Source organism: Cynocephalus volans, chromosome 10 (assembly GCF_027409185.1).
Source record: "Cynocephalus volans isolate mCynVol1 chromosome 10, mCynVol1.pri, whole genome shotgun sequence".
Lineage (NCBI taxonomy): Eukaryota > Metazoa > Chordata > Mammalia > Dermoptera > Cynocephalidae > Cynocephalus > Cynocephalus volans.
Genome location: NC_084469.1, coordinates 23,512,009 through 23,538,770, shown reverse-complemented (window position 1 = coordinate 23,538,770; position 26,762 = coordinate 23,512,009). Strand labels below are relative to the sequence as shown.

Genomic DNA, 26,762 nt, shown 5'->3' with positions numbered 1-26,762 from the left:
CAGAACTCTCGGGCCCGATTTCTCATCTGTCCTTTACCATTTATAGTGGAATGATCTTTAAACGCAATGTAAGATATTTTTACAACCCAACAAGCTTTGTTAAAAGCTATTAGGGCCGACCCTGTGGCGCACTCGGGAGAGTGTGGCGCTGGGAGTGCAGAGGCGCTCCTGCCGCGGGTTCGGATCCTATATAGAGATGGCCGGTGCGCTCACTGGCTGAGCGCGGTGCGGGCGACACCACACCAAGGGTTGCGATCCCCTTACCAGTCACAAAAAAAAAAAAAAAAAAAAAAAAAAAAAGCTATTAGATGGCATGGCCAGGGCATGGAGGAGCAGGGAGTAAGGGCAGAGTCTGAGGCAAATGACTGTTCCCTCCTCGGAAGCCAAAGAAGTAATTTGTGAAGTCAGGAGAGAGAATCCTGAATTTGTTCTCTACACTTGCCCCTGCTACACAAACCCCGACCTTGGCACACTGTAAAGATGCTTCTATTTAGATATAATTCCAATAAAATAAAATCCTTTTAATGTCTGTTATATTAGAAAACCAGATTCTCCTGGTTTTAGTGTAGTGGAACTTCATTATAACAATTCTGTGTAAAGAAAGTTTGTTCTGGATCTCAGCCAATAACAAAAATACAAACTATTTGTTAAATGCCTGTGAGTCCAGGACCAGTGTAGGCTGCCTCCCAGTGACGTGGGAAGGGTCACATGAGACAGTATATGCAGATGTCCATTATAAGGGATGAAAATCACAGCACAGAAGGGGATATTTTTAGCTTATACTACCCTTGTTTAAGGAAAATCTCTCTTCAAAGGTGCTGGTTTTTTAACCTCAAGGTAAATGAAGTGAAAGGTTTCTTTTCCTTTTTTTTTTTTTTTTTTTTTTGTGACCGGTAAGGGGATCGCAACCCTTGGCTTGGTGTCGTCTGCACCGCGCTCAGCCAGTGAGCGCACCGGCCATCCCTATATAGGATCCGAACCCGCGGCGGGAGTGCCGCTGCGCTCCCAGCCCTGCACCCTCCTGAGTGCTGCGCCACGGGGTCGGCCCTCTTTTTCTTTTACTATTTTTGTATCCTTAATGGACCATACCTTGGGAGCCCTTGATATCAGAACAGGGCCAATAGACAAGCTCTGGTTTGCTTACTTAGTTTCCAGAGAGCCTACACGTCACCTATCCTCAAAAGGTTAAGATTAAATATTTAAAAAAGCAATTATTTATGTAAGGAAGACATAAATAAGAGAAATGGGTGAGAGAAAGATGGAGAGCAATGTAGGCAACTAAGCCAGAGGATGCCTAATTTCATGGCTAACGTGGACTTTGAGGTCAGAAAAACCTGTACTGAAACCCTGTGCTATTGACCAACTTCTCTGAGAACTGTTTTTTTCATTTATAAAATAATACTTTCTGCACAGGATTCTTATAATGATCGAGTTACAGTATAACTAAAACACCTAATAAATGCCTAGCATTAGGCACGCAATAAATAAATGTTGTGTTATTTCTTTCCTCTTAAACGATGTGAGTTATTTGTGTTATTCACCATGAAGGGAGACAGCAGGTGACTGCTGGGACTGAGCACCAGGTGAAACACACAAAGGTGTGAAGCCCAGCTCCATTCCCTGTGAGCTCTGCGACCCTGCGCGCCAGCTTTCTCCTGAGAGCAAGGCATCACAGTGCTGTGCACCTGCAAGGCTGCCACGGTGAGCATACCAGGCACTGTGCTGGATGGACTGGTGTGCTTCCCTGCCCCTCCCAGCATTCATGGTCCACCAGGCCTTGTGGGCAGAGATCACGTGACACACCCTTGCACTGCCAGTGCCTGCCAAATGCACGGCACATAGTAGGTGCTCAAAAATGTTTACAGCATAAAAGAGAGCTGTAAGACTGTTGTATAAAAGAAAGCCTATTACTGCCTCAGCTTAGGTGACGTCTATTTCTGCAAATGTAGAGATCTCTTTTTATATACGTATCTCTGTCTAGAGCTTTGTTTTAAAAGGATCTCGCTTCTAGCAATCTGACTTCTGGATAAATAAAGTGGTGTTATACTGATTTTCTTATAGTTTTATACTTTAGTTCTTAAAGGCTTTGTGTTTCTTTAATGAGATAGCTCTTGAAAGGAGCCATAAATTGGCCCTCGTGATTGTTGCTTTCAGACACTGCTTTGATACATCTTTTACATTTTAAATTGAATTTCCAGGTATAGTACTGATGAAAATGGACTCTGTGCCTGAAAGCACCAGCTTTTGATATTATAAATTGGTTTGCTTAGTACTGTTCAGCATAAGCAGTGGTCTCTAAGCAGTACAACAAAAGCCATTAACTTTTGAACACATGTCAGGAAAACAATCAATAAGGGAGCTCTGAAATTCTGACTTCTCTTTTATTAATAAAAAAAATAAACTTTTTTTGATGTCACATTTCTTAGAAGTAGTTTAAAACCATGTGGCTCATTCAAATTCAATAGTAAATCACTGGGAGCTAAAAAAAAATTATAATGAGAGTAGAAAGATTGTTTCATTTCTAAAGCAATGAGAGTAAGAAAATTAAACTGAACCCTTAACATCTGTGTCTTTCTAAATTTCTCTTTAATATAGACATCACCTTTTTTCTAGGAATAGACATTTCCAAGTATCTAATTTTGCTAAGTAACTCTGTTACAACAGGCAGAAATATAAACATTTGCACAAGATGTTCAAAATAATACAGCTCCTAAGAACTGGTGAGAATTATTAAGGAAGGTAAATTTATTACCTAAATAAATAAATAAACATGAGTGGCACTCAGGGTCTGACATTAAGGGATTATATACTTTCCATTAAAGACCACTAACAAATAGTTTAAAGGCTAGGGGAGGGTTGAGAGAGGGGAGAAGGCTAGTGCACACCAGCACAGGCGGTGCCAGACGTCAGCTGACTGCCTCCATTGAGGTTGCCATGGAAACGCCTTCCCTTGGGACACTGCCATGAGGGTGGGGCGCTTTAGAAATGGTGATGGGGGCAGAGCCTGCGGGCGGATGGATTTCAGCAGGGTTCACCTCTGTACACATTACAAGGACAATCCATCTTCCAAATGAAATGGTATCTTTCTAGCGAGTCACCACGTCAAATAGAGTAATAAAGCACGAAGCCTGGCATAATTACAATCCATTTACCTCTACCAAACAGTCACATCAGTTTAGATAATTGTCTCTTCTCTCCCCTGCTTGCTTCGTATTCTCACAGAACTAAAGGAGGTATTTGTGTAATTAATTGGCTACTTCCTTAGCCATCAAGCCCACACTGATAAAAAGGGACTATATCAAAACGACATTAATGGGCAGATTCAAACACTCTTCAAACAACCCATTGGGCAAAACTAACACAACTCACCAACAAAAGGGTAAGAAGAATTCCAGCTGAGATCAGGTGAAATGTTTTAGTTTATGTGGTCTCACTTGAAACCAGTGAACAGATTTTATATTTACGCAAATTAAACTCAATCTTGGCAATCTGCTCTGTGGGTGCTGGTTTGGGCAAACGAATGTCCACATGAACTTGGATGGCAGAAGTGCTTTTATTCAAGCAACATGTCTCAGCCACCGGCAGCAATGCTTTCCACCGATTTATATGATCTCTAAGAAGAGTCTCAGAGTCAAAGAGGTTGTGATCAAAGTTTTAGACACCACATTACTAATTATGAAGGTTACATCTTGCCTTTGTTCTGAATATCAAGCTCCAGCACCCATAAGTCTCCCAGCTTTACAAAACATTCAGATTCTAACCCCAATGCCCCCTGTAAAGATGTAAACCTTTCTTGACAATTATATTGGAACTAATTCTTTAATTTGATATTACAATTTACAAATATAGTGTACAGTGTGACTCAAAGGGGATGATACTAATATGACAATAACACACATTCCTGATGGCTGAAATTCTAACCTAAGGATGTGGTATTTGTACATAGAAGGTCACTTTGTAGCTACCAAAGGGGTCACCTGTAACTTGGACATTTCATTCTCAGATTGCTGTTTACAATGATTGGATCATGCTATTTATGAGAACAGTGTCTACTGGAAATATTCTCAAAAATCCTGTCATGTTTTCCAATATTTATCTTTCCTGTGTGAGCAACTGGAACCATCATTAAATGATAAATTGATTGAATAATTCTTGCTAATGCAAATGGGAAAAAAGGTGCCAAACTTATTTTTTAATTATATTTGCCTAGGCTTACATAAAGATTAGTCTTTATCTACTGAACACAAACCAAGTGATGACAGCGAGTGGGGAGATGGTTCATGTAGTTAAAGATAAGACCCCAGTGTGTACAGAATTATATATTTTAGGGTAATAGAAAAATACATGATACAACTACACATCTATCAGAATAGCTCAAAAAAAATAAATAAAATAAACCCTGACAATTATCAAATTCTGGTGAAGATATGAAGCAACAGGAATTCTCACTCATTGCTGGTGGGAATGCAGAATGATACAGCTACTTTGGAAGACGATTAGCAGTTCTGTTTATTTATTATAATTATTTTGGCAGCTGGCCAGTAAGGGAATTGAATCCTTGACCTTGGTGTTATCAGAACCACACTCTAACCAAATGAGCTAACTGGGAAGCCTGACAGTTGGCAGTTCTTACAAAGCTAAACCTCACCTTATCACATGATCTAACAATTGCACTCCTATGTTTACTCAATTGATTTGAAAACTTGTATGCATACAAAAAACTTACATGCAACTGTTTATAGTAGCTTTATTCATAATTGCCCCAAACTGGAAGTAACCAAGGTGCTCTCAATAGGTGAATGGACAAAGAAACTGTGGCACCTCCCTACAATGGAATATTATTCATCGATAAAAAGAAATGAGCTATCAAGCTATGGAAAGACGGGGAGAAATCTTATATGCATATTGCTAAGTGAAAGAAGCCAATCTGAAAAGGCTACATACTATATGATTCCAATTCTATGACATTCTAGAAAAGGCTCAACTATAGAGACAGTAAAATGACCAGTGGTTTCCATGAGTTTTGGGGAAGGAGGGGACAGAATGAATAGGTTATCCACTGGGGATTTTTAGAACAGTAAACCTATTCTGTAATGGTGGATATATGACACTATATATTTGTCAAAACCCATAGAACTTTACAGCATAAAGAGTGAACCTTAATGTTGGCAACTTAAAAAAAAATTGAGGAGGTTGGGGGATTCTGGGAACAGATGTAGAATGTGAGAAGAGAATCTAACCATATTAAAAGGTATAAAACACCCTCACTGAAGGGGGTTGGAGGCAAAGGTGCTGACCTAAGTAACTTTGGAAATGTGTAAGATTACAGGTGAAGGGAAGCACGCAAAAGCACTGCACTCTGGTCAACAAGGCTGTCTCACAGGGGTGCAGGCTAACAATTCCAACACTGCTATACATGTGTATTGGAAAAGAGCAATTAGGTAAATGGACGGTGGGTGGCGGGAGCCAGGTTTCTCACTTTTGGACTAAGAATATAAGGATAAGCAAGGGGAGGAGGCTAGAATGATCCACGTGGCAATGGATTAGAGTTGGAGACATCAGTATGAACTCATATTTAGCTTAATATAAAGATGGTCACATGGAAGAATATTTATAAATCTGTGTATATACACAGATTTGTATATACACATATACAACTGTGTTGTGCCAGCTGAGATGACCTAAAAGAAATGAAACCCCAGTAGCAACAAGGGCACCTAGTGCTCAGACCTTGGTTTCTAATACAAGAAATTCTTCAATAAAAGGAACCAGGGCTTCCTGAAGAAATGATTCTAGGACTGGGGGAAGAAATACACAAGATGAGCTTGGGGCATTTGTAGCGCCAGGAAGTCAGACAGTACTCAACAAACAAACAAACAAACAAAAACACAACCCCATATTGATGGGATATGCCAAAAGAGCACAGAAGCCAACTGAAAGAAATCCCAATGTCCTGAACTGGGAAAATTTGAACAACAAACTAAATAAGGTAGTATTAGATTATAACTCAAAGTATAAAATAAATATCTATGAGTCCATGCAGATATAAAGATATGATTGAATAAATTAATAAATGGAGAAGAGAAAAATCTTCCATATAGAATTCCTAATAATTTATGTAGATACTCTGCTCTCAAGAAGGTGGAGCATAAATCCTACTTCTTAAGTGTGGGCTGCACACAGTGACTTCTTTCAAGGGAGTATAGTAAGGAAAGGGGGGAAAAGAGTAACTATAGTGGAGAAACTTGACAAACACTATCTCAGCCAGGTAATCAAGGTCAGCATCACCAGTCATAAATCATGTTACTAGTATATATCCTTCATATAATGTGATGAAAACATCACTTTATCTCCATGGTCGTCCTCCCACTAACTCATAGCCTCAGTCTTATCACAGAAAAACGTCAGAGAAATTCTAATAGTGGGATGTCTTACAAAATACCTGACTTGTACTCCTTAAAACTATCAAGGTCATCAAAAGCAAGGAAAGTCTGAGAAACTGCCACAGTCAAGGAGCCTAAGGAGATGTGACAACTAAATGTAATGTGGCATCCGAGGTGGGACATGACAGGAAAATGACATTAGATGAAAACTAAAGAAATCTGAATCAATGATGGACTTTGGTTAATAATAATGTATCAATATTGGTTCACTAATTGTAACAAGTATACCACACTGATATAAGATCCTAATAACAGAGGAAATTGGGTGGCGGAGGGCATATGGGAACTCTTTGTACTATCTTCTCAATTTTTCTGCAAATCTAAAATTGCTCTGAAAAATACAGTCTATTAACAAAAATATATGAAAAGTTCTCTTAAACCAATTGTTGACCATCTAACAGGGGTAAGTTCCTGTGCTGGGAGTCCCTTACCTGTTGAGGCAGAGTCTCAAGACACCCTGAGAGGAAACACGAGTGAGTCTGGGGTGGTGGTCAGCAGAGGCTTCAGCAGTTGGCAGCTGAAGGTGCAGGGAAAAGGCTCTAAAAAATGAGGTGAGCTTGGCAGTGGGGCTCCGGCCCCGACTACCGACATCCATGGCAGGGAGATCTCAGGAAGGGAAGGGTTGGAGGATGGTAGTTCCTCCTCTCTATGGGTTCTCTGTGAGTTGAAACTGTTTTGATAAATATGACAGGGACAAGGATATTTTTATAAAGCAACATAATACTTATTACACATTAATAAAAATAATATACATTGATATTAAAGACAGAATACACAAGAGATGAAAACTAAGAAAAAGGAAACTTCAGACTTAGTGAAGGAAGTTAAATAAATGTCATATGACAGAATATTCCACTCCCAGATATCCACCCAAGAGGAATGAAAACACATGCCCACATAAAAACTTGTATGTGAATGTACATAGCAGCAAATGTCCACCAATTGGCGAATGGAGACACGGAATATGGTATACCCACGTGTTGGGAAAATAGAACAATTTAACCAGGCCCTTTGCCCCAGCCCTGGTTAGGGGTGCTGCAGCATTCTTTGTAAGCAAGTTGTGTGTGAGTGGAGTTAGTGCGCATGTGCGGCGCTGCGGTTTGGCTGCCCACTGCCCCAGGCGTCCGCTGCTCCTCGCAGCCATGCTCTCAAACCTATGGCTCCGAGGGCCTGTTTGCCGGTTACCTAGCTCATAGACCTGTGTGTGTGTGTGGGGGGGTCTGGTGACCCAGCCTGGCGTGTGAGGTCTGGGGACCCAGCCTGATGTGTGAGGGGTCTGGGGACCCAGTCTGGACAATGGGCTTGAGGGATCTGGGAGCTCCAGACCCAGCCCTAGCTCAGCAATTGGCCCAGTCAGCAGGATTCCAACATTAGCCATAGCTTTACACCATGCAATGGAATATTACTCAGTGATAAAATGAGCAAACTACTGATATATAGAACAACATGGATGAACCTCAAAATCATTATGCTGAGTGAAGGAAGCCAGACACAAAACAATACCTATCGTATGATTCCATTTATGTAAAATTTCTAGGAAAGGTAAAAGTACAGAGATGGAAAAAAAAAATCAGTGGTTGCATAGGCCTGAAGATGGGAATGGGGGAATTACTACAAATGGGCATGAGAGAACTTTCTAGTGATGATAATGTCCTAAAACTGAATTGTGATGATTGCCCAAGTGCATAAATTTACTAAAAATAACTATACCTTATAGTGGGTGAATTTTATGCTATGTACGATGTAAATGTATTGGTCTGCTAGGGCCACCATAACAAAATACCACAGGCTGGGTGCTTAAATAACAGAAATGTGTTTTCTCCCAGTTCTGCAGGCTGGCAGTCTGAGATCAAGGTGCTGGCAGGGTTGTTTCTGGCAAGGGCCATCTTGTCCCTGTGTCTTCACGTCATCCTGACTGTATGTGTGTCTGTGTTCTAATCTCTTCTTATAAGGACACCAGTTATTTTGGATTAGGGGTCACCCTCACAGCCTCATTTTAATTTAATTACCCCTTTAAAGGCCCTATCTCCAAATACATTCACATTTGGAGGTACTGGGGGTTAGGACTTCAACATATAAATTTTGGGGAAACACAATTCAGCCCTTAACAGTAAATTATACCTCAATAAAGCTGTTTAAAAAGTCAGTATCATGGGAAAAAAAAGGGAAAGGGTGTATGTGTGTAGAGGTACAGTTCTGGACTAAAAGAGACCAAAGAGCTGTAACTACCAGATGCTACATGACAGAAAAATTCCACTCCTAGATATTTAAATGTGAACCTAGATAGGATTCTGTTTTTGTAAAAAATAGGTTTAAAAGGAAGTTTGTAAACAATCGGGGAAATTGGACTATGTACTGGATATTAGATGACATTATATAACTATTAATTTTCTTAGTTATGAAAATGGTATTGTGGTTCTGAAGAGAATGTCTATATTCTTAGGAGATATATACACGAGTATTTTAGGGGTGAAGTGTCATGAGAGAGAGAGATAAAACTAATGTGGCAAAAAATAAACACTTATTGAATCTAGATGGGGGGGGCACGTGGGTGTTCCTTGTACTATTCTTTCAACTTCCCTGTAAGTTTGAAAGACTTCATAATAAAAAGTCAGAGGGATAGAATTAGCAGTGAACTCTGAGTGAAGAGAAAGCTTTCAAGTTAGGAAAGAACCCATATCAAAGTTTCCTTTATTCCTTCTCTTCCTGGCTAATTGAAGTAGAAAATATACTCTTCAAAAGCTTGCGCCCAGTTATAGCTCTTTATAAGTATGTGAGAAATGGTTAGTGTCTATCTCTGCTACATAAAGTCTAGAATAAAACATAACGGATTAAAATATTTTTAAGTTTAGCATGGAGGAGGCCAAGGGTCTGGTTATAGTTCATTTAGAATAACAAATGACAAGACCTCTTTTAATAAGAGTAGCAAACTGGTGGCATGGGGCTGAATATGGCCTATAGACATGTTTTGTTTGGCTTGCATGGCACTTTAAAGTTAGTTTATGACATTTAACAATCAGGAGATTTTATATAAAATCGAGACTTCTGATTTTTCTAGGCAAATCACAGTTTTGGCATTGTGAACTCAGGCATGGTCATAACCGTCTGGAGTGGAATGGTGGCTGGGAGTGTCAAGTCGGGAGGTGAAATTGAAGGGAGAGGATCTGAGCATTTATTGTAATTTTCAGGTTCATGAAATCTTTGTCCAACAGTGATTAAAACAGTAATTGGTACAAGGGAAACCAATAGGCCAATAGAACAGAGGAGATAAACAGGAACCAATAGAACAGAGGAGATAAACCGGAACCAATAGAACAGAGGAGATAGGAGATAAACCGGAACCAATAGAACAGAGGAGATAAACTGGAACAAGACACGGACACTTGATTTATGAGAAATGAGGCACTGAAGAGTAATGGGGAAAAGATGGTCTCCCCCCAACCCCCTGCCCATAGAATACACGTACACATACATGCACACACACACACACACACACACACACACACCATAACACACCTTCTACGTGGTAATTAAAAAATACACTACAAGACAACTCACAGCTTAAAGAGGAACTCCCCACGGAAATAAAAAAAAATTAGAATTGAACAACGAGAATAGTATAACATGCGAAGTTCAGCTCAAGCTATTCTTAAATAGAAATTTACTGTCTTCAAAGCATTTTTAAAAGCTAAAAGTAAAAACTAAAAGGAGTTAAGCTCTCAACTAAAAAAAGCAAGAAAAGAACTACCTAAAGATGGAAAATAAAAAATAAGAGTAGGTGAATGAAAAGATAACAAAATCAATACTGATCTTGGGAGAAATGAGAACACGCACGTATTGTCAGTATGAGGGACACAGAAGGGTGCAGAGCTACAGGTGCAATGAAGAGCTCTTGGCTCTAGCCCCCTGCAGGCCGCTGCTGGCCAGCAGATGCCTTCCCCACAGTCTGCAGCCACCTGCTGTGGTCAGTGGCTGCCTTGCCCTGTGAGGGCAGCCGCGGGCTGCTTCCTGCAGCAGAGGATGGGGGTGCGGTTTTCTTCAGATGAGGTGGGACGTGCACATTACTGTGGCAGGTCTCACATACTGACGATACTGTACTGTTGCCTTTACGTGCTCTAATGCCCAAATCTCCCCAGGCTTGGAGTGGTCATTTACCACATCAGCTTCACTTTCCCTTCCACTTACATCCCTCCTCTGTCCCCCTTCACTGACAGCCTGCATTCTTATTCTTCTTCTCCTCTCCTCCCCTTTTTATTGAGGTATGACCTGCATACGCCAGAGTGCACAAATCTCAGGCAAACAGCTTGATGAATGCTTACATACGTGTACACATGCATAGCCACCACCAGATCAAGCTACTGAGCACTGCCAGCCCTGCTCATGTCCCTGTGTTTTTGCTGTTCCTACTGCCCAAAATACTAAATAAACATATGGTTCATTTCCTAACTCCTTCGAATCTTTGCTTAAATGTCAACTTCTCAGTGAAGCCTGATCGCCCTATTTAGAACAATAACACACCTCACACACTCTCTCTCCTTTCCTGATTTTACTGTTTCCCTTATCGCCTTCTATGGATTATACAGTGTGTAATGTATACACACACATATACATGTATGTACGTATACAGAAGTACATACATATATTTGCTTTCTCCCATTGGAAGGTGAATTCCATGAGGGCAGAGATTTTGACTGTTTTCACACTTCTGTGTCCCTAATACCTGTGTGGCTAGCACATAATAAACACTCAGCACAGTAATTATGTGAATTGAATGGTTTAGTTATCGAGGGTGTGACCAGACAATCTGGTGTTTAGCTGCCTAAAATCCCAAGTGAAGGTGATTCCTGGACTGCCGTTCTAACTCAGGTGTAATTTAAAATCCCCCAGCCCCCATCTACTTGAGGTCCCTTAAGTCTCTGTGCATTACAACTCAAGATCTAGCAGAAAGAAACAAGCACTAGGGTACTGCAAGAAACAACTCTCTGAGCGGGTGTGCAAGAGGAAGACCTCTTCACCAGCATGGAAAGCCAGCAGCCCCTGGTCTGCAGGGATGAAGCAGTTACTTAACCGATCACTGGTGACCCAGGGGGGACAGCTGATGTGCCCATTAAAATTGAGCAGTTGGGCACTTAGTTGCTGCTGATTTATAGAAGTTCGGTGAGTTAGGAGACATAAGGATAGTGGAATTGGTTGGGTATTTTTTTACGGTGCATTTGAAAAGCCACAAATATTGACTTCATATTGCCTGGCTGGAAGCAGTTAAGGAAACAGAGGGAACACTTTCTGGGGAAAGCACTCAAGAAGAGTAGGTTCAGACAATGATTTAGACACATTGCCAAATTGCAACATCAACTGAAGTCACATCCACGCTGGGGGTTCCTGAGCATGATTTTAGGTCATCTTTGACAAAGACTAAGATACTGGCAAGCGGAATGGGGGTAGATGGGAATAGTCCAAGGACCTAAGGATGCTTGATAAACCTGCCTATTTGAAGCACTTTTCTCCCATTGCTCCTTTCCAAGGAGAAAACCTAATGACTCACCCTAATATTCAGCATGACCTGTGACCAAGGTCCAAATGTGGCTTGGCCTTAACTATAATCAGAAACAGTAGTGGGAAGAGATCAGTTATGCCCAAAATGATTTTCAGAAATTATCTAAGTCATCCCAGGGAAAAGTCAGGAAGGACTACACATAGATTTGCAAGTGTTTGAAAAGGAACAAAAGTACTGATGAGGATCATGCAGAATTGGTTGCTATGGTGAGGCCTCATCTGAGACACTGTGTTCAATATATTACTGCAGGATGAAACTCTTATGGTTTGTTGGGTTGGCTGATTTAGACCTAAGCCAGCAGCTGACCCATGCTGTTTGGCAAGAAAGACGTGATTGTCAGTAAGAAGACAATAGGAAGCAGAGATTGAAAATGGCATCAAACTTAAGACTATCCAACACTCATGTTGCCGAGGGGGCTGCACGATAGACAACATGGTCTGTCAGAGCTGCCTTAAAACCTCAATGGTCGTGCTTCTTGGGATTCTCTGTGATTCCTTTCCATTACTACCATGTGTGTCCTTATTAAAAACAAAGCAAAACAAAACAAAACAAAACGATCTGGTCCCGGGAGCCAGAAAAGCCTAATTAAAACAGGAAAAGAGCCTATACAGAAGAGAAATGAAAAGCAGAGAACAAGAGGACAGTTGATTCTGAAACATGGTGTTCCCACAGTTCTTTTCCTTCCTAGAATAATTCATAACCTTATGAAACTAAAGGGAAATTAGAGCTCATTTTGCACATTAGAAGAGAGATGAGAAAATGGAGGACCACAAGGAGATTTGCTTTTTACTCCATTTCCTCCAGTGACTCTCTGTTCCCCACCATTTAACTGTGGATATTCTTGAATAATCTACCCCCTTTTTCCTTCTAGACCTATAATTCCAGCCTCCAATTGTACATGGATACACTCTTAAATTTTAATCGTAAGTGCTGAATTCTTTCCCACTCTACAGTATTAGACTTCCAGTTATCTACGGGATGTATACTTACAAGTTTTGCTAATACCTGAAGCTCAACATGGGTAAAGGTGAAGTCACTTTCCCTCATCTCCTAACTTTCCTATCATTATTAGCATCACCATTTATTAAAAAGGTTCTTTGTCTTAAATTGTTTTTAATTTCAAAATATTTCAATCATACAGAAAAGTATAAAGAACAATATAACAAATACTCATGTCCCTATCATTGAGATTTAATATTCTGCCATATTTGCTTTGCCTCCTAGGAGGTAGCCACTCTTATGAAGTTAGTTCCTTCCAGAAGCAGACCTTGAGACAAAGGCTGATGAGTATGCACAGTTGACTTGGGAGGTGCGGGGACCCCCGCGAGGGAGTGGGGAAGTGGTTCAGGGAAGGGAAGGCAGCCAGCACAGTGGGCAACAGCAGCTTACTCCTGCAGGGAGGCTCTAGGAAATGGTGCGAAACAGCCTTCAGAATTATCTTGGCCAATGAGTGATGAAGCTGGAGTATTTATACCCCCACAACCATTACTCGTTGAGTGGCTGGGCACTTCTAGCCTTGTGTGCATGAGGGCAATGTAGGACTGGCAGCCCGAGGGCAGCCTTTTGACAAAGATGTTGGTGGCTGGACATTAGGCTGATGTGCCCCCAAATGGTACTGGAATATAAGGGGATACAGGCGAAGCACTGTGAGCATCCCACTGACATTGTTTTACATTTACTACCATAGCTAAACATGGTTAATTTTAATGATATTATATAACGTTCTTTAAAAAATTAACAATGACGATGATGATGATGATGAAGGGAAAGACTGACCATAAATATGAGGGTACTTCAAAAAGTTCATGGAAAGATTGCTATTATCTTTTCTATTTTTCCACAAACTTTTTTGAAGTATCCTCGTATAAGCCAGTCCACATGAAAAAGGAGGGTAGATTGGGAAAATAACTTCAGTTCAAAGAGTTGTGTAACTATCTATTGAATTTAGATCACGTGCCTGATGGATCTCCCCTTCATAGAAAATAAGAAAATGAAATATGACGCATACCACAATTTATTTTTGTTTGGTTCCACACTTCATTAGGCTTTGGCAAAACATAATTTTCTCCCCCATCTTCCTTCATCTCCTACTGTAAGAGTGCAGGGTTATTAGGCTTAAACTGTGATTGATATATAAGATTACAAGTCTTTGCTAAGAAGACTATATATAATCAAAAATGTCTTAGAATATCATTTTCTTCTTAGCTGCAATCCATTAGCCTTTCTATTGAAAGGGAAAAAGATGTGTGTGGGTGGAGAGGGGTGTGTATGTAGTGGAAACAAATCTCAACCCCATAATCAGGGCATTCTAAGTCGTTCTGCAAAGCCAGGAATAGTTTGCCTTCTTTTTACCTTACAACCAAAAAGACCCCTGATTTAACAAAATAAAACTACAAAACAATGTTTCCTACTCCCTTCTGCAGAGACCAAAAGGATTGAAATAATCTCTAAATAATATTCCTCATAGATACGAGTATTGGACAAATGCAGACTTCCTTCTTTAAGAACTAGCAGCTAGAGAAAAATTACCTGGCACAGAAAAATATTCAGTAGTACAGTAGGATCCTTTTGAAGAATCAGAATAGTATAGTCACTTGAAAAGCATGCCCCTTTACTAAGGAAAAATTTTCTAAAAATCTCATATTGAGATTCAAGGAGATATCTACCAAATTTCATATTTCAAATAAAAATGATTACAGAATTTGATAACCCTATGGATACAGTGAACAACAAGTGAATTTAGATCAGAGGTCACACAACCAGCAATGAAATGTGTATAAACTATGTTGGTGAAAAGAACTTCTGGAAGCAGCCTACATTTTACATTTAAAAGAGCAGTAATGTTTTCATAGAATAATCCCTTACTGTTTTTCTACCTGATTCCATTTCCATATAAAAACAAATCTTATGAAAATAAATAAGAAAATGCATTACATGCCAGCACATTTAAGCAGTGAGTAAAATTAGGAATAGAGAAAGATTACATCGAATCCATAGTTCTCATACTTTTTTTAAAAAAAAGCCTTCAATCTAGTTGAAGTTTTGTATCTTCTTTGTACGTTTTTATAAAACACAGGATTGGCATAAACTTTCAGGAATTCGTGGGCTCCCTAAAGCCCCAACAATTCTAGAGGTCAATCAATCCATTAGTGGTCCATGAGCCCCAGGTTAAAAATCTCATATTCAGAGAGAGGCACAGAGCACTTACATTGTACAGAGGGATAGTCTTCATCACCTTGTACTGTTTAGTGGGGTCCATTTTATACAAGTGACGATCAGTGACAAAAATTGCTCGGTCTTCCACCTTACTAAATCGATTCACCTATAAGAAAACAAACCATTAAACCATAGTATCTTATCAAGAATGAAATCAAGTTATCTGTCTGGAAAATATCTCGGGGCAGAGGTGGCTGACTGTGGAGACAAATTCTTCAGCAGATGTGTGCCACGTATGGCCGCTCTACTCGATGCAATAGAGATCCAAAAGGAGTAGCAATTTCCAGATCTGTGGAATTTGGCAACTGAAATTTCACAATTTTACAATTTAACAGGGAAAACAGGAAAAACACAGAAGAAATAGAGGACTAAAAACATGTAACTGAGACACCATTGAGAAAGTGAAAAGACGAACCCACAGAATGTGAGAAAATGTTTGCAAATCATATATCTGATAAGGGATTTGTATCTAGAATATACAAAGAATCAATTCTACTCAATAACTAAAAGACAAATATAATTATATAAAGGAATTACACAAAGGGGTAACATGAAGCCCTTGGCTATAATAATAAGCTGAGATTAGGATCAGAGGTGAGACAGATAAACTAATAAGTGAAAATAATTTCATATAATGACATAAAGAAAATAAAACTAGATAATGAGATTAGGAGAAAGCATACATGTGTGTTTGTCTCTGTAGAGTGCTACTTTCTTAGATAGGAGGTCAGAGTGCCCACATTTGCAGGTATATCTTTTCTTAAGAGACAGAATCAACCACAGGACATTTTATAAATAGGTAGTTAGCTACCTGTTAATTAGGATATTTCAATCTTAGGCTTGCATAATATTTTACTCAAGATACCTAGTACTGAAATTTTTTGAACACTGCAATGCCATGTATCTCAGTGACTAGAAAGAAAAAGAAAGCAAACAAAACAAAACAAAAAACCTCCCCCAAGTAGAACAAAAGGTATAGTTGGGATTTACAAGTATATATCCCCCACCCTCTTCCCAAATTCTTTTTTCCAAGATGCAAAGAAGTCAGAGAGTAATTTGCAAACACTGTTGACTTCAGCAGGATGTTCAGCTAACTAGGTTAGGATAGGCAGGATAAGATACAGCAGGATATATTGCTATAAGTAGAATACAGCAAACTAAAATACAAATTTTAGTTTGAATTTTATTCAATATTTTCCCTTTTGCCTTATAGTTTTAGAAATCAGTCAATTCTTTAAACATCTCCTTTATAACCAAAGTATATTTTTCAGTCCTCAACTTGACAAAAAATGGTGTCTATATTTACTCTTCACAGAGCAACAGTTTTTGCCATAACAGAGGATTGGCACTTATCAGAAGACTTGAAACAAGGTGAGTGTGGAGCTTCCATATCAGCATTTTCCTAAGTTCTTCTGCACAACACTAACTAGCCTTATGTGAGGCTTTGTGAAAGAATGGGCTCCAAGGTCAAGTTGGTTTGAGAAACACTGCAAACTTCAGCTTTCACTAGGCTATTCATATACATAAATATGAAGGTACTTCAAAAAGTTCATGGAAAGATTCGTATTATCTTTTAATTCTATTTTCCAGGACTTTTTGAAGTACCCTCACATATTAAAGGCTCTGAGAATTCTGCACTTAAAGAGCATGTTTAACACAGCATTTCCAAAATACAATTATTTACACAGACCTTTTTAAAAAAACACCTATTAATATTCAATAGAACACTGGTTTTATAAAACCCATGATGGAGAACACTAATCATCATTTGTATCAATCTTAGAATATGTAGAATAGAGAATATCTAAACTAGAATCTAAATAATAAGTAAAAGTCATGCTCCTTATCTTTTCTAGGCTCATACTGAGAAATACGAGTGTGGTACCAAAAAAAAAAAAAAAAAAAAAAGATTAAAAAATCTTGTATAATTTCACAAGGTCACTCCAGAGTCAAAACAAGAAGGCCATGTGTTCTTTTTATGATACGTCCATGAGTTAATCTAAAAAACAACAAACAAAAACCTCAAAGCAGCAATTGTATTGAAGCTCTATTTAGAAATATTACATTCTTTTATATGCAAATAATGTAATTTCAACAGAGGACACATCACAAATCTTTACCTTCTGTTTCAGCAACTCAAATCATCCTTAAAACATGAATTGAGTAGAAGCGACATCAGGTAACAAAGCAAAAATCTTAAGCTGCATAACTTAGCTACCTAAAAATGGCAAAGGAAAAATTCTACACATATACGTAAATCCCAGATTTAATATAATTACAGCATAGGAATGCTATTTTTCTTCCACTTAAATACATAAAGTAATAGAAAGACTGGATTATAGACTCGGTATTAGATAAGATTTCATCCTGTTTCTTCTATTACCCAAAGCTAAAATCCTCAAACAAAGAAAAAAATCCCTACCATCTTGCTTTTCCCTAAACACTTCAAGTGTATAGGTACTTCAAGTTTATAGATATGGTCACTGCAGGGGGCCAGAGATAAAGTTTCCCTAGAGAGTTAGACCAGGAGAAAACACACTATGGTTAAGAGTAGCTATTTGCTACTCTCACCTTAAAGGACATTTTATAACTCTGGTTAATGGAAAGTGGCTGTTTCAAAAAGAATCAAAGCATAAAGAAGAGGGCTTTACTGAAATTGTATCAAGTTTACCTTGGTGTATACTTGGGATTGAAAGGTTTCTAAAGAAGCATTATTTAAGTTACAGTGTGAACAGAAAGTATTTTGCACTGCACGTAGAAATACAGGAGCATGAATAAGAATTTTACTCTCTTTGATCAATTGTTCTGATTACTAATTTGACTTCTCAGATATCTTGGTGCTAGAAAAAAGGTATATTTGATAATGGATATAAAGACTCACTGAAATGGTTCATTCCTTTGTTATATTCACAAGCTGGCACTATGGCTAACACTTTTTTGTGGGTGTGTGTGAATCTGGTTAGTAAAAGTCTTTTCTTGATTGTCAGATCAACTCTAGATGTACTTATAGAACTTCCAGATCTCAGAGTTCAGAATTAGACTCTGGAGTGTGGAAACCACCCCAAGATACTGCTAGTTATTTTTCCTTAAGGGCATTGACATTTGTTTCATTCTAAATTTAAAACCGGCTGTTTTCCATTTTGTTAAAAAGCCTGTATCACATTGAATTGAATTTTTCTTCCTTATAATGTTCAAACACTGATTATGATATAATAAGAAATATGCATTGGGTCTTCTTCCCTGGTTCCTGAAACAAAGCTCCCAAAACACTTGTAATTTTATGAGTGATAGAGGTGATAGGATTATTTTCTGTTATAATATTTAATCTTAGTCTCAGTTTTTGACATGAAATCTTCTAAGACCCTTGAAATCTCTGGAGCGGTTAAGTGTCTTTTGTCTGCTAATGAGATGACTGGTGACTGGAGGCTTCTGGATAGTTCTGGGATGGGAGCTAGTTACCAGAAAGACCAAGGCATGATTAGAGGGTTGGAAATTTCAGCACTACCCTCCAACCTCTGGGGAGGGAAGAGGGGCTGGAGATTAAGTAATTGCCAAAAGCCAATGATTTAATCGATCATGCCTATGTAATGAAACCTCTATAAACCCTAAACTATGGGGTTTGGAGAGCTTCCGGGTTGGTGAAGGCACCCGCATGTTAAGAGGCCACAATCTTTGCCTTTTAATTGTGGTGTTTAGACCACTGATATTTAACGTGATTATCAATATGGTTAAATATAAATCTATCATTTTTCAATGTGTCTTCTATTAGTCCCATTTGTTCTCTGTTCCCTTTTCCACATTCTCTGCCTTCTTTTGCCCTGAGATTTTTTTTCATGATTCTTTTTATTTTATTTCCTTTTTTGACTCATTTTAAAACTCTTTGTTTTACTATTTTAGTAGTTCTTCTAGGGTTTTTAACACATCACAGTCTACTGATTTACACCACTTCACACATCATATAAAAACCTTACAATAGTATATTCTTATTTCTCTCCCCACATTTGTGCTATTGTTGTCATGCATTCTACTTTTACATATGTTATAAACCCTATACTACATGTTATTACTGTTTTTATTTAAATAGTCAATTATCTTCTATTTTTATTTTTAAAATTCTGGTAAAATATACATAATAAAATGTACCATTTTAACCATTTTTAAGTGTAAAGTTCAATATTTCAGTGGCATGAAATATACTCACATTGTTGTGCAACTGTCACCCCTATCCATCCCCAGAACTTTTTGTCATCTCAGACTAAAACTCTGTACCTGTTAAACAATACCTTACCACTCCACCTTTCCCCAGTCCCTGGAAACCACTGTTCTACTGTCTCTATAATTTTTACCATTCCAGGTACCTCATATAAGTGGAATCGTACAATATTGCTCCTTTCATGTTTGGCTTATTTCATCTAAAATAATATCATCAAAGTTCATCCATGTTGTAGCATGGGTTTCATTACTTTTTATGGTGTTTTATTCCTTTTTGGCTCTCTATCCATTGTACGGCGATACCGCATTTTCTATACGTATTCATCCGTCAATGGGCATTTGAGTTGTTTCCACTTTTAGGCTATTGTGAATGCTGCTGCTATGGAATGTTGGTATACAGTCAATTATCTTTTAAAGAGATTTAAATAATAACAAAAAATACGTTTTTACCTATGTAGCAACCACTTCCTTTGCTCTTTATTCTTTTGTGTATGTTCCACCTTTTCATGTGGTATCGTTCTCCTCCTACCTGAACAACTTCTTTCAGCATTTCCTATAGTGCACATCTTCACGTATGTCTGAAAAAGTCTATTTCATTTTGGATTTTGAAAGATACATTTTGGTGAGTATCGAGTTCTTGGTTGACAGTTCATTTTTCAGTACTTTAAAGACTGCTTCACTGTCTTCTCACTTGCACTGCTTCTGAGACCGGATTCACCCTATTTTTGTTCCAAACTGACGAATCTGATCACAATGTGCCTTGGTATAGTTCACTTCATGTTTCTTATGCTTGGGGTTTGTGGAGCTTTTGGGATCTGTGCTTTTGTAGTTTTCATCAAATTTGGGGAAATGTTAGCTATTGTTTTTTCAAATCTTTTTTTATTTCTCCCCTTCCCTCAGAGATTCCAACTGCTACAGCCCACATGATGTTTTCTGACAACTTCCTGATCCTTTGTTGTGTTTTGAGTCTTTTATTTTCTCTCTGTTTAATTCTGGATAGTTTTATTGCTATATCTTCAAATTCACTAATCTTTCTTTTGCAAAGTCTACTCTGCTGTTAATCCTATTGAATGTATTTTCCCTCTCAGCCATTGTATTTTTCCTCTCTGTAAGTTCAATGCAGGTCATTTAAAAATTGTCTGTGTGTTTATTTAACATGTTCAGTCCTTCCCCTGGCTTTTTGAAGGTATGGGATATAATTAGAATAACTGTTTTAATGACCTTGTCTGTTAATTCTATAATCTGTGTCACTTTGGAGTCAATGTGAATGATCGATTTTTCTTCTCATTATGGGGTTGTAGTCTCCTGTTATTTTGTATGCCTAGTAATTTTTGATTGGATGACATGCATTCTAAATTTTACCTTCTGGGTGCTGGATATTTTCATATTCTTGTAAACATTTTTGAGCTTTGTTCTGGGATGCTGTTAGGTTACTTGGAAAATTTGATTCTCGCCAGTGTGCTTTTAAGATTTGTTGATAGGATTAGAGCAGTGTTTAGTCAAGGGCTAATTATTCTCCCCTACTAAGGCAAGACTGTTGTCAGTACTCTACCAAATGCCCCATGAATCATGAGGCTTTCCAGTCTGGCTGGTGGGAACAGGCACTATTTGCAACCCTGTGTGAATACTGGGCATTGTTACCTCTACTCCTTTTGGGTAGTTCTTTCCCCAGCCTTTAGTAGTCTCCTCATATGCATGTGCTGATCAGTACTCATCTGAATAGTCAAAGTAGAGCCTCTAGAGAGATCTCTGGAATTTTCTCTATGCAGCTCTCTCTTCTCTGGTACTCTGCTCGGCAAACTCTAGCTGCATTGGTCTCTCCCGGCTCTCAGCTCTGTCTTTTCAATTAGGGAGTCTACTGGGCTCTGACTTGGCTCCCCACTGCTCAGGCCATGGACAGGAAAGTCTCTCAAGGCAGTAAACTGGCTAATTATAGGACTCACCTCTTTTTTTCTAGTATTTCAAGGATTACTGTCTTTCCTTGCTTGATGTCCACTGTCTTGAAAACCACTGTTTCATGTGCGAGGGTACTTAAAAGAGTTCATGAAAAGATTAGTATTATCTTTTAATTCTATTTTCCTATAAACTTTTTGAAGTACCCTTATATTTTGTTCTTTTCTCCCCACATATATTCTTTTCCCATTCATTTTAATAGTTACATTGTATTCTATTATGTACCTACACAATTTATTAATCCTACGATCCATTGATGCATATTTACATTTTTTCCAGTTTTTTGGCTGTTACAATGTACAAATCTGTATACATATTTATCTTTGGATATCTATGCAAATATATTTGTGGGGTAAATCCTGAGTCGTGGAATTCCTAGATTAAGTAGAATAGGCATTTAATATTTTGATAGATACTGCCAAATTGTCCACTCTAAAGGACTGTATTTTATACTCCTACCAATAGTGTTCCCCTAAATCCCTGCAAACAGTGGTTATTATCAATACTTTAAAATTTGCCAAATTTATTGCTGAAAAATCATATTTCATTATTTTGGTGTAAATAATACTGTAATTATATATATTTTTTAAAGATCTGAAATGAAGCATCTGTAAAATCACCTAAACTTGGACCTTTGTTATGAGGTAATTCTTTGATAATTTTCTTAATTCCTCCTTTGGATACTGTCATATTGATGTCAATCTCTTCTTTTTTCTTTTTATTGGTGGTTCGTTGGTATAGGGATCTGAACCCTTGAACTCGGCATTATAACACCGTGCTCTAACCAACTGAGCTAATTGGCCAGCCCCAATATCTCTTCTTGGGTCAACCTAGGCTATATTTTTCTTAAATTCACCATGTCATTAACATAACAAAATTTATTTGGCTAATTTTACAAGATGCCTTTTTATAATTATTTCAATTTCTTCTCTTTATATTCTTATAAACAAGTGTTTTAAGGTTTTTAAAAAATCCAGCTACGTCCCTTGCCTTCTACTTCCCAACTCCACACTTGTTTGCCCAACTGTGATCATCTCCAGGTAAATAACAGTCCACATATCCTCATCAGATGGGCAAATACCTTTATGGCATGTAACTTTTCCCCCCATCTTCCACATCTCAATGTATCCTACTCCTCTTTTCCAAACTACATTCTTCCTCCTCCGAACCCTGTTCTCTTTTTAAAAATAGTAATAATATATGTATAAAAAGTACTAAATGACCATTTAATACAAAGCAGATCTGTAGGTGCTATGAAAGATACATATGTAGCAAAATATAAATTCCTGACCTCAAGGACGTCCCTCCACCCTGTTTTAAAAAGAAATGGATATCAAAAATATTGACTTCCCTTAGGAAATCTGTATAGCCTAACTTGAACACTGTGGCAGCTCAGCCACTCCAGTGATGCCTTGGCATAGACAGGTGTGGCTCACTGATGATGTGGCTGTTAGCTGCCTGCTGCTGTTTTATTGCAGGCATACTCAGGTTTCACCTGAATCAGTCTTTTCTTTCCAAGATGGTCTGTTTCAAGTTTGCCTTACCTTACGGACGTGACAGGAAAAGAGGATATTCATGTATTTGTCCTTCCGTTTCAGTTCATTAGCAACAGGGACAAAAGTGCCTGAGGTCTGAGGTGTATCTGGCTTCTGAAAGGAAAAGGAAACAAGATAAAATGAGTACACTTAGTGTTTTAGATGAAAAGGTGATCTTTTAGTATATTGCTTTACCACTATATTTACACATTTCACACATGCGCTTTTTATCTCCTCACCCAGATGGTAAGCCACTTATAACATCAAAGGTCCTATACAATTTTTAAACTAGGGAATGGGAGAAAGGATGAAATGTAGTTTAGGGAGTAATTCATATAAAGGTGGTAATTAAAAATAGTTGATGAATTACGTAAAGGAAAGTTTAAGTGGTGAAGGGCCTGGATATAGAGTGTACCTAATACATACTGATACAACATAGAGAACCCTTTTTAAAGTGGGGAAACATTAAATATTGCACATTTAGAAGCACAAAATGTCTTAATTTCGCATCTCTCACAGAGGTGATTTAGTTACTCAAGGTGTTTTATTCTTTCTGCAAATTCCTGGAGAAAAATTCTTCTCTTTCTTTGTAAAGGGAATAGGAGTAGGTTCCACTTTGTTCTCTTGGACTCACCGAAGCAAGATAGTTGCCCTCCCACGCCCTCTGGAGCCCAAGGTCAGCTCTGTGGCCTTTCAGCATTTCCATGGCTGCGACTTTTGCCCTAACCTGGGGCAGGTCTGAAGCAGGTATGCTTTTGATGAGCTGGGATGCTCTCCATCTACAAGTAAGTAAACAAAATGTATTAGGTATTAGGAATACAATCCCATTCATTCTCAAAAGTGGAATGAAGTCAAAGTACTTGCATGCTACACTAAAAAAGAGTAAAATGCCTCCAAAATATAGACAGAAGTTGTTAATATACACACAGTTTTATGTGGAACAGGTATTTTACACAACTTGCTTTATTTGTGTGTTTTGAAAGAAACTAGAACTTAGTAATACACAGACTCATAATATTTAAATTTAGGGTAAAGAAAATTCGGATTCATCACTCACTCATTCAACTAATGTTTTCTAGGCACCTACTAAACTCTAGGCGCTGTTCTAGGCAGTGGAGGCACAGCCATGAGCAAAATAGACAAAGTCCTTTCTGCTAGGTGCTTGTGTTGTAGAGAAGTGACAGACAATAAATGCACACGAGTAGATATACAGTATGTGTGACGGGGACACGTGCTATGAGGAAAACAAGACAAGGCAAGGAGGACAGGGAGAGCAGCAGAGGGAAGGACAGGGCGCAGGCGGTATTTACGTAGGGTGGTCTGGAGGCACTGCTGATAAGGACAGATGAACAGAGACTTACAGGAAGGGAGGGGTCAGTCACATGGAGACTTGAGCAAGAGGCTGAGGGAGGAGGACCCAGCAAGTGCAAAGGCACTAGGATGTGAGGAGCAGCAGGCAGTCCTGTGAAGCTGGAGCAGCATGAGGAGCAGGGAGAGTAACTGGAGGCGAGGTCAGAGGGAGGGCCAGGGCCAGGATTTACAGAGCCATGGAGGCCATTACCAGGACTCTGGCCTTTACTCTGAATGACATGAGAAGCCATTGGCAGGTTCTAAACAAAGAAGAACTGTGACCCGATTCACACTTTAAAAGGATCACTGTAACTGCTGCAGGCTGGGAACAGGACGACCTGTCAGGAGGCTGTTTCTGTAACGCACGTGCTAGAGGACGGCGGCTTGTATCTGGAGGTGGCAGTGGAGGCCGGGAAGGGTGGTGCTGGGCTTGTTCTGAAGAAAGAGCAGTAGGACTTGCTGAAGGATTAGATGTAGGGCCAGAGAGGATTTAAGGATGACTCCAAGGTTTTTTGGCCTAAGCAACTGAAAGCGTAAACCAAAAATAACCTATTCCTGACTGAGAAAACAGGTACAAGGTCTTTTATGCTTTCAGCAGCATCCCAGCCCTACATGATACTTATGTCCTCTTTTCTGCCACGGGAGCTTGAAGAAGGGAGGCTGGAAATCTGAGGACTTCCTTTTAATTAAATGAATAATAAAGGCCAGTGGTTCTCAAAGTATGTTTCCATGAAATACTAGAATGAGATTCAACTAAAATTGAAAAGTGGTAATCTTTTCTCAAGTTACGTACATAAAAGGTTAGAGAGAATTTTTCCATCTCAGAGTTTCCTGAGAGGTACCTTTGTTTTGAGATGGTGACTGGAGGCTAAATGTTTGTTTTTCTCTCTCTCAAATTCTCACTGAAATAATTGAATGAGTATGAAAATAAGAAAAAACCATAACACTACCAGCAAGTGAAAATGATGTCAATAAACTGGAAGGAAGGTGTGAAGACTTTCTGGAAGATACGAAGTGGATGGGATCGGGCTGATGTAGAAGTGGAGGGAGAGGAACCCGTAGGCATAGATGGGTTTTTTGACAAAGCCCAGAAGATCCTTAAGCCTGGAGCAGTAGGGGCTGGTAGCAAGGGCAGGAGGTGAAGGATTTCAAGGTGCGAGTTGTGCCAGTTCCCTGCACATGGAACGGCTGGCCATGGTGAGGGAGGACATCTGCCATGGCAGATAGGGTCAGAGACGCTAGGCTGCCAAAGCAACAACCATGAAATAAAAGTGAAATCCTTTCCTCTACTTTCTATGGCCAACACACATTCCAATGAGACAGACTGTCCTAAGATCATCCCAGAAGAGGCTGGAAGAGGGACAGGTTTGGAACAGCTGGTGGTCAAAGTCAAAGACACTGGTGATGGGAGGGCCTTACAACACTAAATGCCTTGCTAAGCACCTGCCCAAATTAGCCCATGAGCTCCAAACTTCACTACTGGTGGGGAGAGGACTCTGCTCTGCTGGTCTGTGTCCAGTCTATGTGGCTGTAGCTCTGCACTGCCCACCGTGGCCCAGGACAAAGTCCACACCTGCCTACTCCAGAGGCCCACAGCACAGAGGCACACTGGGGGATCCGGGACCGACCCGCACACCCTGGAGAGAGGCACACAGACTTCTCATCCTGACCAAGCAAAACACCATTTATAAATACGTGTAGCCAACAACAGCTGCAGCCATAAACATCACCAACTTCAGTGACATGAAAAGGGGATGAAGGTGGGCATGAAGAGAGGCACAATTAAAAAGAATTATTGTGAGGAACGGGAATGATCTTAACCATGATTAGACGCACATTGAGATTTTTAGAAAAACAAAACCCCACAATCACAGTGGGATCCTTTAACACAATTTTCTCAGTAATCCACAGATCAAAAAATTACCGATTAGTGACTAGATCAGAAATCGGTAAACTGTAGCCTGCACCAAATCCAGTCCATGGCCTGTTTTTGTACCGCCCATGAGCTAAGAAAAGTTTTTACATTTTTACCTGTTTAACAAGACCAAAACGAAACAAGGAAGAGTATGGGACAGAGGCTACATGTAGCCCACAAAGCCTAAAATGTTTACTATCTGACCCTTTCAGAAAAAGTCTGCCGACCCCTGGACTAGATTAATACAACTGGCAAGATTCATTCAGTGTGTTTGCGTATGTGTGTACAGACAACAAGCAGCAGACATGCTCTTTTCAAATGCCATTGACTATCAGCCCTGGGAGGGCTGGGGCTGTCCTTCACATGTTTCTTGTGTGTCACCGTATCCTTGGAACCTAGGTCAGTGCCTGCAACACAGCAGGCATTCAGTAAATATTTGCTGTATGAGTAAGTTAAATTTTATACAAATTAATCAAATCTAGGCCACAAAGAAGACTTCAGAATTTAAAAAGAAAACCATACAGCCCATAGAGTAATCTGATCAAAATCAATAATAATCTTCTGAGGTCACTAAAAATATTATG

The 26,762-nt window shown here is 39.1% G+C and overlaps 1 protein-coding gene across 1 annotated transcript in view; it reads right to left on the bottom strand.

Moving 5' to 3' along the window:
- The window catches only part of MYO1D (myosin ID), a 348,112-nt gene that overhangs the window by 103,808 nt on the left and 217,542 nt on the right, over window positions 1-26,762 (bottom strand). Inside the window, exons 18-20 of the mRNA XM_063110087.1 lie at window positions 23,548-23,692; window positions 22,923-23,027; window positions 15,206-15,319 (exon numbers count right to left, since the gene is read on the bottom strand). Coding sequence (XP_062966157.1) covers window positions 15,206-15,319; window positions 22,923-23,027; window positions 23,548-23,692 — 364 coding nt within the window. The remainder of the gene's footprint in view (window positions 1-15,205; window positions 15,320-22,922; window positions 23,028-23,547; window positions 23,693-26,762) is intronic.